At 41.1% G+C, this 12,575-nt stretch overlaps 1 protein-coding gene and 1 long non-coding RNA gene across 2 annotated transcripts; one reads left to right on the top strand and one right to left on the bottom strand.

Annotated features, from left to right (window-relative positions):
* Window positions 1-4,530: 4,530 nt before the first annotated feature.
* On the bottom strand, window positions 4,531-10,280 carry C12H1orf52 (chromosome 12 C1orf52 homolog). Its single transcript, XM_033916914.1, has 3 exons — window positions 9,864-10,280; window positions 8,174-8,384; window positions 4,531-4,654 (listed from the first exon to the last, which is right to left on the bottom strand). Exons 1-3 carry the CDS (start codon window positions 10,131-10,133, stop codon window positions 4,584-4,586), a joined length of 552 nt encoding a protein of 183 aa, XP_033772805.1. The 5' UTR covers window positions 10,134-10,280; the 3' UTR covers window positions 4,531-4,583.
* On the top strand, window positions 10,260-12,575 carry LOC117346806. The gene is made up of 3 exons (XR_004536663.1): window positions 10,260-10,401; window positions 11,881-11,963; window positions 12,053-12,575. It is a non-coding gene; the product is annotated as an uncharacterized LOC117346806 (long non-coding RNA).

Here is a 12,575-nt window from a genome sequence, read left to right as displayed (position 1 = left end):
ACATCCCATTCTCCCCAATGAGCTCAGAACAGGGTGCAAGTTAGAGGGTTGACATACATAATGCATAAACAAATTGGTTATAAATTTGCATGTGTATAGTTTGATTGACATAGCATTAAATCTTAGCTGCCAAATTTCAGACCATTTCTCAAGCTTCGCTAGGTCCTTCCTCATGTTTCTCACACCATCAGGGGGATCCTCTTTGCTGTCTCTTTCAACTGAAGGTAGCTTTCTATCCACATTAGGTTTGCTCACATTTTCAATACATTTGGAATCCCCAAACATTTTGGAGAGAGGAGATATAAATGACATTTCCTCTGCATCAGCTTTCTTTGTTTTAACTCCTTTTATTAGAATATAATGGGAGGCCTCTTCAGAGACAAGTTTTTTTAGTCTCCATGTCTTTCAAGAAGCTACCTAGTGCTCACACTGTGTTTGCATTTCTTTGGAGTCCTGCTCAATCATCTTCTCTGTACATTTCATATGTGCATATTAAGGCTGTTTTTCTTCAGCAGGTCTTTCAGCTGGTACTCAAATGTAAGAGCCTGCATCGCTGCAACAGAGGCATTTTACAATGTCCAACACCATGGTAGGCATAGCTAACACCAGAAGCGGTGTTAAGCGTCATAAAGCACCTCTGTAGCCACGATTCAGGTGAAAGGTGGGTGCCAGAAATGTAGGCCTTGAAAACCCTGGCTTACATTTTTACTGCCTACCTTTTCACAAAATAAATTTCCTTTAGAAATTACAGGGAAACTTCTGATTGAAAACAGAAGGAAGTCAGAAAGTGCTTATATCAAAAAGTAAACTGACCTCACTTAAAACCTGTCTATGGAGATTGAGTAAAAATTTTTAGAAGTTGCTCAAAGACATGAAACTCTTCAGGGAAGGTTTATACCCCCCTAGTATTAGTACAGAGTTTATCTTCCAGTCATTGGAGCTTGATCACGCTCCAAGCCAGGAAAAATAAAGAATATATCACAGTCCTTTAAAACCACTTCAAAACATGATGGCATTCTTTGTATGCTTCATAAAAGCAAACATCACTTGAGATAGGTGAATTATAATAATGTTACTTAGCTTTATAAAAGGTTTGGAGCGTGATCACTATTGAAAAAGCTGCAATGATTGGAAGGTAAACTCTGTACTAATACTAGGGGGGTATAAACCTTCCCTGAAGAGTTTCATGTCTCTGAGCAACTTCTAAAAATTTTTGATCAATCTCCATAGACAGGTTTTAAGTGAGGTCAGTTTACTTTTTGATACCTTTTCACAAAGCCAGAATCCTGATTGAGAGTTATGCAAGATGTTAAAGTGCTTCAAATAATCGCTAAGCTGTTTGGCTATTATTTCTTCCATCACTTTTGTTAGCAATGGAATGGAGGCTACTGGCCTCTAATTACTGATCTCATTTTGTTTCCAACACAGTTCTTAGGGATGGGCATTAAAATATGGCTAATGTCCCAGGAAAAAAGCCATTATCAAACATATATTAATGACCCTAAAAAATTTTCAGAAGCTTCTCTCATTAAATAGATCGGACAAGTGTCCAATAGATACCAAGATGAAGGATACTTTTCCAAACTCTTTGGTTTTGATGGCATTCGAAAATTTGTCCAAATAACATAGTAGCATAGTAGATGACGGTAGATAAAGACCCAAATGATCCATCCAGTCTACCCAACCTGATTCAATTTAAATTTTTTAAATTTTTTCTTCTTAGCTATTTCTGGGCAAGAATCCAAAGCTCTACCTGGTACTGTGCTTGGGTTCCAACTGCCGAAATCTCCGTTAAAACCTACTCCAGCCCATTTAAACCCTCCCAGCCACTGAAGCCCTCTCCAGCCCTTCCTCCCCCAAACAGCCATATACAGACACAGATCATGCAAGTCTGCCCAGTACTGGTCTTAGTTCAATATTTAATATTATTTTCCGATTCTAGATCCTCTGTGTTCATCCCATGCTTCTTTGAACTCAGTCACCGTTTTCTTCTACACCATCTCTCTTGGGAGTGCATTTCAGGCATCCACCACCCTCTCCGTAAAGTAGAATTTCCTAACATTGCTCTTGAATCTACCACCCCTCCACTTCAAATTATATCCTCTGGTTTTACCATTTTCATAGTTACAAATCTGTTATAACTATGTTCCTCAGAGTCAGATTCACACAAATCCAATGCATCTCTGCTCTTACAAATTTTACTGTTAAAGAACCAAGCAAATTAAGCACAGTCTTCAACAGAAAGAAGGGGATTCATTGGTGACTTTTAGACTGAAGGTTCATTAATTGATTAACTAAGCCAAACTATTTTTTGTGGTTGAAACCTTTTGTCACCTGAAATGGAAAAAAAAAAAAAAGAGCACTTTGCTTGTATGATCTTAACTTTTATAATTATTAATCAATTTTATGTGAATAGTCTGTGAAACATGTGGAGAAAGAGAAAATTAAGTACTAAGATAAGCAGTCAGATTTTTCATTGTTTTGGGTGGCACAGGCTCAAGTAAAGCAGCATAAGTTACATCTTATGAACTCCAGAGGGACGGTCTCTTTGCCACAATGCAAATACTACAACAAACAGTAAATTTGAGAGACTGAGATCTACTCTACACACTCTGGCTTAGGAGTGAGGTTTATTACTGTCATTTGTAGATATTACCCCCAAGAAAACAATTGAAGCATTAATTTATAAAACTGTACATTGAAATGTACAGTTTAAGATTCTTTCAATCATCATACAGCAAATATTATATCACATTTCTCCAAGGGCACTAAAGGAGTTTTTTTGAAATCTATCAACCCAGAAAATGTTTGAGATCTGAAAATGGTATGAAGTTGAATTTGGAGGGTAAGATGTTAGTCTCTCATGTTAAGATTGGGGCAAAAATGCTGTCTTTAGCAGGTGCCAAGCTTTGGAAAGCGCTGTCTGGTATTCTGTGATTTTGTGATGAGAGACTGAATTTTAAGAAAATGTTGAAAACACAATTATTTGTTAATACCTTCATGTGCTAATGCTATTTGCTGCTGAAGCCTTACTGTCCTATAAATGTTTTTATGGGATTTTGTCTTTCCATCTTTTTGGATGAATTTGAAAAAAGGTTTTAATAATGATACTATTAGTTAATGTTTTATTGTGCTTGTTGTCAAAACATGTTTTAGTATTTTTAATATGTATGCATGCAATTTTGTAAACCACATAGTTTTTATGTGGTATATAATTTTTTAAATAAAAATATTTCACTATTAACTAATAATGTAAATATACTACACACTGAGAAAGAATAGTCATTTTGTTGGGATTTCTAAAGCATTTTCTTTAAAATAAGCTTTGATGCAAGTTTCAAACACTTCTTCATATAAACTCTTATGTATTTAATGATGATGATATTATATTTATGGATGTATTGACATGTATACAATGCTTTATTGTTGTATTATGTGTAATAACAATGCATTCCAATGACCCAAGCTGAAATGTTAAGTCTGCAAGTCTACATTAATAGATGCTCATGTTCTCACAGTGGCACTCAGTTTCAGGGCAGGAGAATCATACCTGGTGGAAAGCAGCAGTTCTCCAGAGGGCCCAGGTGTAGAAGACATGGTCAAGAAGAAATGATAACATAAGGGCCTACAATGTTAAGCGTCAGACCTGATGAAGATAGAGGATTGAGTGAGCCACTAGATTAATCAAAACTTAAGTGCCTCAGTTACGACTATATTCAGTGTGGCAGAAAACATAATGCTAAGTAATAAAACTCGGTCCAAGTGATGCTTTACCAGTTATTTATCAGTTTCAATGAATGGATAAAGCAGCCTGGATGCGAGCCCTGCATTGAATGCTTATGGGGAAAAAACCCTCTTACTTAAAGTCTATTGGAATTACTGGCACTAACACACACAATGAGCCAAATACAACTGAGAAGCTACTCACTGTGTGTATTCAATGTAAATTTATTTCCAATGATCTATTTACACTTTGTACATGCACTTCTAATCCAACTCTGCAGCATAGTCACAATACATTAGATCAGGGGTCTCCAAAGACCCTCCTCGAGGGCCGAATCCAGTCAGGTTTTCGGGATTCCCCAATGAATATGCATTGAAAGCAGTACATGCACATATATCTCATGCATATTCATTGGGGAAATCCCAAAAACCTGACTGGATTCGGCCCTCGAGGAGGGACTTTGGAGACCCCTGCATTAGATAAATTCAAGCCATCTTTCTATACCTTTATAAAAGGTTTTAGAATAGTGTAAGAAAGTGTGTGCAGTGCAGCTGCCTACATGATACTCAGCTTGTAGACAAGTATACTGACAAAACCTTTCACAGATGCTGTCCAAATAATTTTAAAACATTTTGGGTCTATTTGAAACTGCTTAAAAATAACCAGTCTATTAAAACTGCTGTACAGCATCTATCACTGCATATCCCCATAGTATCTGGCACATTACAGATGGCACAAAGTACATTCTAAATAGCAAAGTCCTATACAATAATCCAGAAGAATAAATAGGAATAAAACGTGTTTTGTGTCCAGTTTTAGAGCAGAAGTGCTTTGGCAGTCTCTCTCTTTTCAGAAAAAACTATTTTCTCTTCTTTATCCGCTCTTCCGTCTCAATTTTGCGTTTCTTAGCAGAAGCTGGCTCATCGTCATCTTAAATAAAAGACAGTATAGGTCAGTACTATAGAAAAATGAACTTGCATATATAGTATGACAAGTGATCCAACAGCAATTCAACAAGCAGCAGGAACAAATGAAAGCCAGTGGGCCAATAACTCCCTCCTCACAGTTGTCAAATCCCCATCCAGAAAGCTCAACAGGTCAATTCCTATAGAGCAAAGGGAAAACCAGAAATGACCAGAAAAGGGTGGGACTCTGGATTTCATCTGCTGTGACTAAATGAAAGAAAATTATCAGGTAAGAACATAATTTTTCCTTCCTTATCAGCAGCAGATGAATCCAGGAGATGAGCGGGATGTAGCAAAGCAGTCCTCGGTGGGGTGGGATATTGAACAGAACATAGAAAGATACAGATATCAGACCAAGCAGTCCAGTATCCCCCAAGTAAGTAATGGAAGGGCCACAGTAGAACTCTCATCTCTAAGAATAACCGAAGGGATGTCCACTCGAAGGAGATCAACCCGAACGAGTGGCACCTAAAGCCTAGGCGGCTAACGAATAAGAAGACGTACAGGCCCTAAGAAGTCGCATCTTAGATAGGTACTCAACCACCCAGGAACGCAACTCACATGCCATCTACAGAAGAATGTGCACTCAAGAGATGGATAAAGCTAGATTTGCGCCCAGGGCCACATGCAACAGCTAGGGACTGAGCTACCTGCAGGAGCTTCACCTGGTCACAAGCGATGAAGGCACGTGCAACCTAGGGCAAAGAAGCAGCACCGGGCAAGCAGCCATGGAGCCACTGTTAAATGGATCCACATTCCAGAACCAGCATTGGAGCCTTGCTCAGCATCCAGTGGGGCTGTTAAGTATGTCTGTAGATTGAGCTATGCCCAACTGGCAGCTAATTCTGCGCTCTAGGTCCACGGATGAGGAAGCAGGCAGAGCAGCACACCGTACATCCAGAGATGGAACAGTGCAAGTCAGCCAATGCCATGCTCCGTACAACCAGAGACAGAGCAGTGCCAGATGGTCAGCTGGCGCAGCGCTCCATACGTCTAGAGACGGAACAGTGCAGACGGTCAGCTAGCGCAGCGCTCTTTAAGCCCAGAGATGAAGAAGTGTCAACTAGCCAGCTGGCACAATACTCTATACGTCCAGAGACAAAGCAGTGCCAGACATAACAAAAATGTATTTATATACCGCGGTACCTTAGGAGTTCTATGCAGTTTACAAAAGAAAACTGAAACAGTGACAATAAAAACAAATGACCTACAAATTACAAAAATTTCTTAAATAAGTAGGTTTTCAATAATTTCTTGAATTGCTAGTAAGACACAGAGCTGAAAGCGCCAGCGGGCCAAAATCCCAGTGCTATAAGGAACAGCCTTACTGAGGAAGTAGTAGCTCCAGAGCATACCATAACCTGGTCCCCCGCGCAGGAGACCACTACCAGGGTCAGTCTCTCAAGGCTGATAAAACTAGAAATGGATCCTCTAACAAAAAATCTGTCCCCAAACAATGGCAGTACACCCACAGGCCCATTACCAACAGTATGGGAGATTGCTGCAGGCCAGACTACAACCGAGATCACACCCGAATGGACACAAGCATCCAGATCTCCTGTGCAGACCTACATGTGCTCCATCATCCTCAAAGCAGGAAGAAAAGGTCCAAGACCTGCTGCCAGTCCATCTGTCTGACTTCACCACTGAGAGTCTCCCTTGTCAAGCCACAGTCCTTCACCAGCATTTGGACCCAAATCACACACCCCGGAAGACACTAAAAGTTCCCCTATGCTGCCAGGAACAAAGTACTTTTTTCCCGCATGCCGCCGAAAGGAGGCTGGTTTGCCACCAAAAAGCTTGGCAGGAAGCAGCAGCACTGCCATGGCACAATGCTGTCAGTGATCTGGAAGGGACAGGAGCCGTCACAACAGGGTAAAAACAGGAGGGAGTCCAAGGAGAGACCGGACCAAAACAAATGCTCAAGTTCAAAAGGAATAGCCTCGCGGGAACCAGAATCTGCTCACGATTCTTGCAGGAAGAAGATCCAAACTATGAATGCAAACGTTGAGGATCCCTTCCTGCCACAAAAAAAAGCAGCCACACTGACTCAACAACAGCTGAGGAGGACCCCTGTGATTTCTGAGAGAATGAAGGGTACCGAAGCATGTTTGTTTTCTCTCTGCTTTTTTTTTTTTTTTTTCCTAAAATCATGACGGCATAACAAAAGACAATAGTGAAATGGCCCAGGAACTGTGAAGTTTGACAGCTGAGAGGCCAGACAGAGGACAACCTAGAGCTAGAAACATACTCATTAGTAGTAAAGCTGACACAAGGTACAAACACACAGCTGGTTGCTTTTGTCCACAGAAATCCCCCAACCTGCTGCACAATCTCTGGGTTTACTAAGCAGTGATTTTTCTTTTAAACATATGAGGAGGGAGCAGGCGTGCAGGGCAGATATAGATGGGGCTACAGAGGATGGGTAAGGAACTGGCACCATCAGCTGTACCCTAAAATAGACACCCAGGAAGCCTAATTCCCTGGCTCAACTGAGTCAGCAATGTCAAAACAGGAACCTAACTGCACCTAGCGGAGCCAGACCTAGCCACTGCTGTAGCAGATGAAACATGGAGCAGACAAGAGACCATTCTTCCACCTGCAGAGGTAGAGAATACTAAATTACCAGTGAGCAAACCATCCTATAGATGACAGAGCTCAACTTGGTGCTCGTTATCTCTGTCTGCTGGTGGATGGACTTAACCATTCATCTCTGGATTCATCTTCTGCCGATGACAAGGAAGTGCTGCGAAAAATGTCCACTAACCTGCCATCCTCGAACTAGACAGGTTAAGGGCAGGCGGAGGGCAGAATTAGGGCAGAGCATCAATTTAACCAGTTAGTGGCAATTTTCAGTCTGCTAACCAACTAAACAACTGCATAAAATTAGGACTGCAGAACAGATGTTCTGACTTTATGCATTGAGTTAACTGGGCACTGGTCTGAATATTGTCCAGAACCTGGTTAACTTCCAGGTCAGTGGATATACCTGGATATTCAGGCCAGGAGTTATATATGTCCTGGCACTGAATATTGAGTTAGTTCAGCCCTCGACTGTAAGCAGCTTATCAGCTGCTTACCACCAAGGGTTGAATATCGGGTCTCAAATTTAAAAAAAATAAAAAAATCAAGCCAAAATAAGAAAAATTAGGGAAATTTGTTCTGGTTTTTTTTAAAGTTATTAAACATTTTTGGTAAGTACTCCAAGTTTTCTAAATATTTTTCCACTCCCTCTCTTTTCAGGAGCTTTGATCTCTCAAGTCCACCATGGCAAGTACTTCAGTTCTACAGCAAAGAGGTCACTGCATTCATTTCTCAACCTAACTCCCCCTTTTATCAAGCTGCGCTAGAAGTTTTTAAAGTGGGCCGGCGAGGTAAGTGATCCAATGCTCATAGGAATTCTATGAGCGTTGGAGCATTTATCTTGCGGGCTTGCACTACAAACTTCTAGCGCAGCTTGATAAAAGGGGCCCTAATTTCTTACCCGATTCTGGTGGCTCTTCATCTTTCTCTTCTTCTGGTATGAAGCATGCTTTGTTTGCATTCTGTGGAGCATCATCACCATTGTCCTGATAAATGTTGGACCACTTTATCGCCATATCCAGTTCGGGGGGTGGTGGCTTTTTTACTTCAGTTTGGTAAGTCTCAGGAGGTGGTACTGCATTAGTCTTCCACACTTTAAACTCCTTAGGGGGCTTTTGGAAAAACAAATTTTTATAGGAAATTATTATACCCCAAAAACAAACAATTCAGATGAAGCTGTTTTTAAAATCAAAAGCTATTTTACTAAGAGAAATAAAGTGTTTTGCATTGTAGATGCCTCCTGACACCCAAAAGATAAAAGTGAATCCACCCTTCAAAATACACAAAGGATGGATACAATAGTAAAACAATTGCTTGGTGCCCAAATGTTGACATGTAACAAACATCGCACTAAACATGCCAGAATACTCTGCAAACTGTGAAGGGGTATTTTTTATCAAACTAATAAAACAAATAACCAGTGATATTGAATATGATTTTTCAAGGTCATGTCTTATCTTTAGATGTCTTCTTCAGAAGACTTCTATGTACTTTCTAAATCTTCTGTTCAGCAACACTTTAAATAAGTTTCAGATTGTTCTGGACAGTATGGCAGCTTACTGAAAATCCAGTTTACTTCAGAATCAATACAGTTATTGAAACATCACACTACTAAATGCTAGACACTTAGGCCAGCCCATTCAGAGGATCTGCCTGCCAATGTGCAATCAAAACACCAGGAGTTGGAACCTAAGGACAGTGCTGGGCAGATCTCTAAAGTCTATGTCCCAGAATTGCCAAAGAAAGACAATTTAATCATGAATTAATATCAAGGGTGACTGCTGGGCAGACTGGATGCACCCTTAGAATATAAGAGTTGCAATACTGGAACAAATCTTTATCTGCTGTCATGTATGTCATGACTGGACTTAGTACACACAAAACAGGTGGTTTCAGAAAGAGCTTGGATTTATTTCCCATCAAGAAAGCAATCAGCTTTAGGGCCCCATATGCACATGCTTTTTGATTGCCTTTGCCCAGTCAACATCAAAGCTTTCTGGCCCAACCTGCTAGTCAGACATTATTAGCTCATAGAGAGAACATAGGTAGTAATATTTTATTTTTTAATCATGAAACGTCCAAAAAAAATCATCATTCAAATAAAAATCACTGGTCTATATAAAAAAAATCATAAATGGAAAAATCTTAAAAAGATCTAAGACGACTATATCCCATATTTCATGTTTTGTAGTCAGACATTAGCTAGCATGAAATGTCGGGAACGAGGTGTCCGGCTCTTTTCTTGCTTTTTGGCAACTGTAATTTTTGCATTATGACCTTATTTTGGGGAATTTTGTCTTTCCAAATACTAAACACACTATCTAAGGAGATGATGCGAGTGTCGACCACAACAAGAGAGTGTCAGTGTGAGAGAAGACCAGGTATGGCCTGTTTTGGTTTTTACCACCCTGCATGGATTTCTCGCCTTTCTTATGGAAATCACCTGGAAAAATAGGTAGTTTAACTCTGTGATACAATAGGGTTAAGAAGAGAACTGCAACCGCCTGTACAGTTAACTTGAGATAACGAAGCAAGGCATGGTGGACGCGGTCTAGCAACACATCCTTCATGCCGAGTCCGGATCTGCTCACCTCCTCGGGAGCCCGCAGCACCCGCCGCTCCCAGTCGATCTGCTTGTTCAGCGGGTTGCTGAGAAAGGAGGGTCGCGTGACGCTCTGGAAGAGCTCGTCCGGTTTCGGGAGCCTTTTTATGGCCTCGACCCGGCCCTGAGCCTCGTTCTCCACCGCCGCTCCCAGCCCCCGCCTCACCGGCTCCTCGTCCCCGCTGTCAGAGTCCGAACTGCTACTGCTGCCGTAAGCAGCGAAGTAACCTAGAGGGTCTTTCTGTTCGGCGGCCGCCATGGTGCACTAAGGGCGCACTGCTTACCACCTCCGGCTGCAACTGCACCCCGCGAGAGAAAGGTTCCGGCCTGGCGCCCGTTCCGGGGCGTGGGAGTCAGGAAGTCGGGCGGAAGCGCGAGGCGTCGAGCGTACCCAGAGCGTGCTCTTTCCTTAGCAGTGGCTGAGCTGCTGAAGAAGGCACCGAGCGGGAGCGCTTGTTAATCAAGATCGGAGGAGTGGATAGGCTAAACTGGCAGCCCATCGCTGCTGAGGTTGTGGAAACAAAAGGGTATATGTCCCCCCAAACCGGACCTATGCTTTTGAAGTCAATCATCGTTATTCTTTAGCTTTTTGCACAAGTTTAGGAGGTAAAAATGGGCTGGTAGCAGTTCCCCCAAGAGCAGAGGTGGGCAACCGTTATACAGACAGGGCTGTATTAAATTATAGGAGCCAGCGCTGTGGGTGTTTGATCACCCCAATATTGATTAAATTCATTGCCTTTATCCAGAGTTGCAGTAATTACCTTCAGTTTAGCACCCGCCCATAATTTTGTGAACGTTGGCTCCTATGGAATGAATGTCAGTACAATCCCTATCACATTATATCAGAAGTAGAAATGCACAGAATTCCATAGATAACCTGTTATAAGTGAAAATTTTAACTAAAAATGGTAGAACCGAATTTCTAAAGTAGCTGTTCTGAATATATTTGCAAAATGCATTATTTTAAAATCACCAAAACCTTCGTTAATGACAGTTTTGGGGTATACATTCCACAATCTTGTGAACCACATAAAATTAAATGGTGCCACGGGTTGCATATACCTGATCGAGATTTTTTTTTTTTTAGCTAAACTGAAATTAGGCAGCAACAAATGCCAACAGTGAATGGTCCATCCCACTGCTGAAAAATCCTAGACGTTTATCTTGCAGGTCCCAGTTAAAGAATGACACAGAACTCATTTCCACCTCCCAGTGAGTTTTGGTCACTGTCCGTCTCTGCTCCATTCCTGTTAGTTTTGCCTTAACCGCACAAGCCTCAAACACTTATGATTTTAAAGTGTTTGAGGCTTGTGCAGATGAGGACGGAGCTTCCAGGAATGGGGAAAAGAACTCGACAGAACAGGAAAATGAGTTCCCACAGAGATGTCATTCTCTAGTCCCAACTGATGTATTAAAATAGCCCGATGTTGTCTATGTAATTTTTTTTTTTTTTAATTTCATTTTTTATTCAATTTTTCTATACCGTTCTCCTAGGGGAGTTCAGAACGGTTTTACATGAATTTATTCAGGTACTCAAGCATTTTTCCCTGTCTGTCCCGGCGGGCTCACAATCTACCTAATGTACCTGGGGCAACGGGGGGATTAAGTGACTTGCCCAGGGTCACAAGGAGCAGCGTGGGTTTGAACCCACAACCCCAGGGTACTGAGGCTGTAGCTTTAACCACTGCGCCACACACTATACACCATCAATCCACAACAGCATATAATAAACTTCAAAGTGCCTAATTTCTAAGTAATCTTTTTTTTTTCAGATGATACCTTTCTAAGTACCTCTATTGTCTTCAGTTCCAACCAGCCAAATTATTTGAAGGCTTGTTTCTCTTTCTGGCTTTTATTCATCATCAGACCTTAGTTTTTGGTTATTTTTTAAAGTTCTTGTGCTCTATGTTCTATGTTTTGTGCAAATCGATAAACTTTTCTTATACAACTTTAAAACTTTTGTACTTAGCTTTAGCTATTTCTTCATTCTTTTTTTTAAACCTCAGGAAGGACCTTAAGGTTCAACCAGTTTCGCCCAAAGGCTTTTTCAAGAAAGTTGAAAGATGTGATGGACACCCTTCTGCAAATGGTCCGTAAGCATTGATTGACCCTCTAATGTACGAATTCCTGTGCATATGTAACAGAATTAAAGATTCCCCCCTCAATGTCTCTCCATAGACTACAATGGACTGTACTCGCATTTCAATTGGAGCTGTGGCTGCTTCAGTTTAAACAGCAGCTGGACGATGGAGAAGATTGCTGCCTCAGACAAGCATGTAAAGAAGATCCAAATGCTTCTTTCTTTGGGCTGCCAGTCAGACCATCAAATGGATCGAGACCCCAGATCCTAACATCTTCATGTGCATAGTCAGGGGTGGAGAACATAACCTTAGGATCAACATGGACACAGCCTGCGCTCAAGCCCCATAATAACCAGAAGAGAGTGTTGCTATTAGGGGAGCCATTCCCGAGCTTTCCAAAAGTGTCAATGCAGGTCTGCTAGGTAGGTGTCCTGTAAAAGGGTTCTGACAGACGAGTCTGTTTAATTTGCGAGATGTGAATAACCCACTGGATCAAGATGCATGTCTTTTGCACTAGAAAGGCAAGGTTACAATAAAGATTGTACTATTAATCTAAATTGATCTAACAATGTATTTTTGAATTCTTTTTCTATAAAATAAAAAAAAGATTATTTTTAACA

The sequence above is a fragment of the Geotrypetes seraphini genome, chromosome 12, assembly GCF_902459505.1.
Source record: "Geotrypetes seraphini chromosome 12, aGeoSer1.1, whole genome shotgun sequence".
NCBI lineage: Eukaryota > Metazoa > Chordata > Amphibia > Gymnophiona > Dermophiidae > Geotrypetes > Geotrypetes seraphini.
This window is presented reverse-complemented; position numbering and strand designations above follow the sequence as displayed.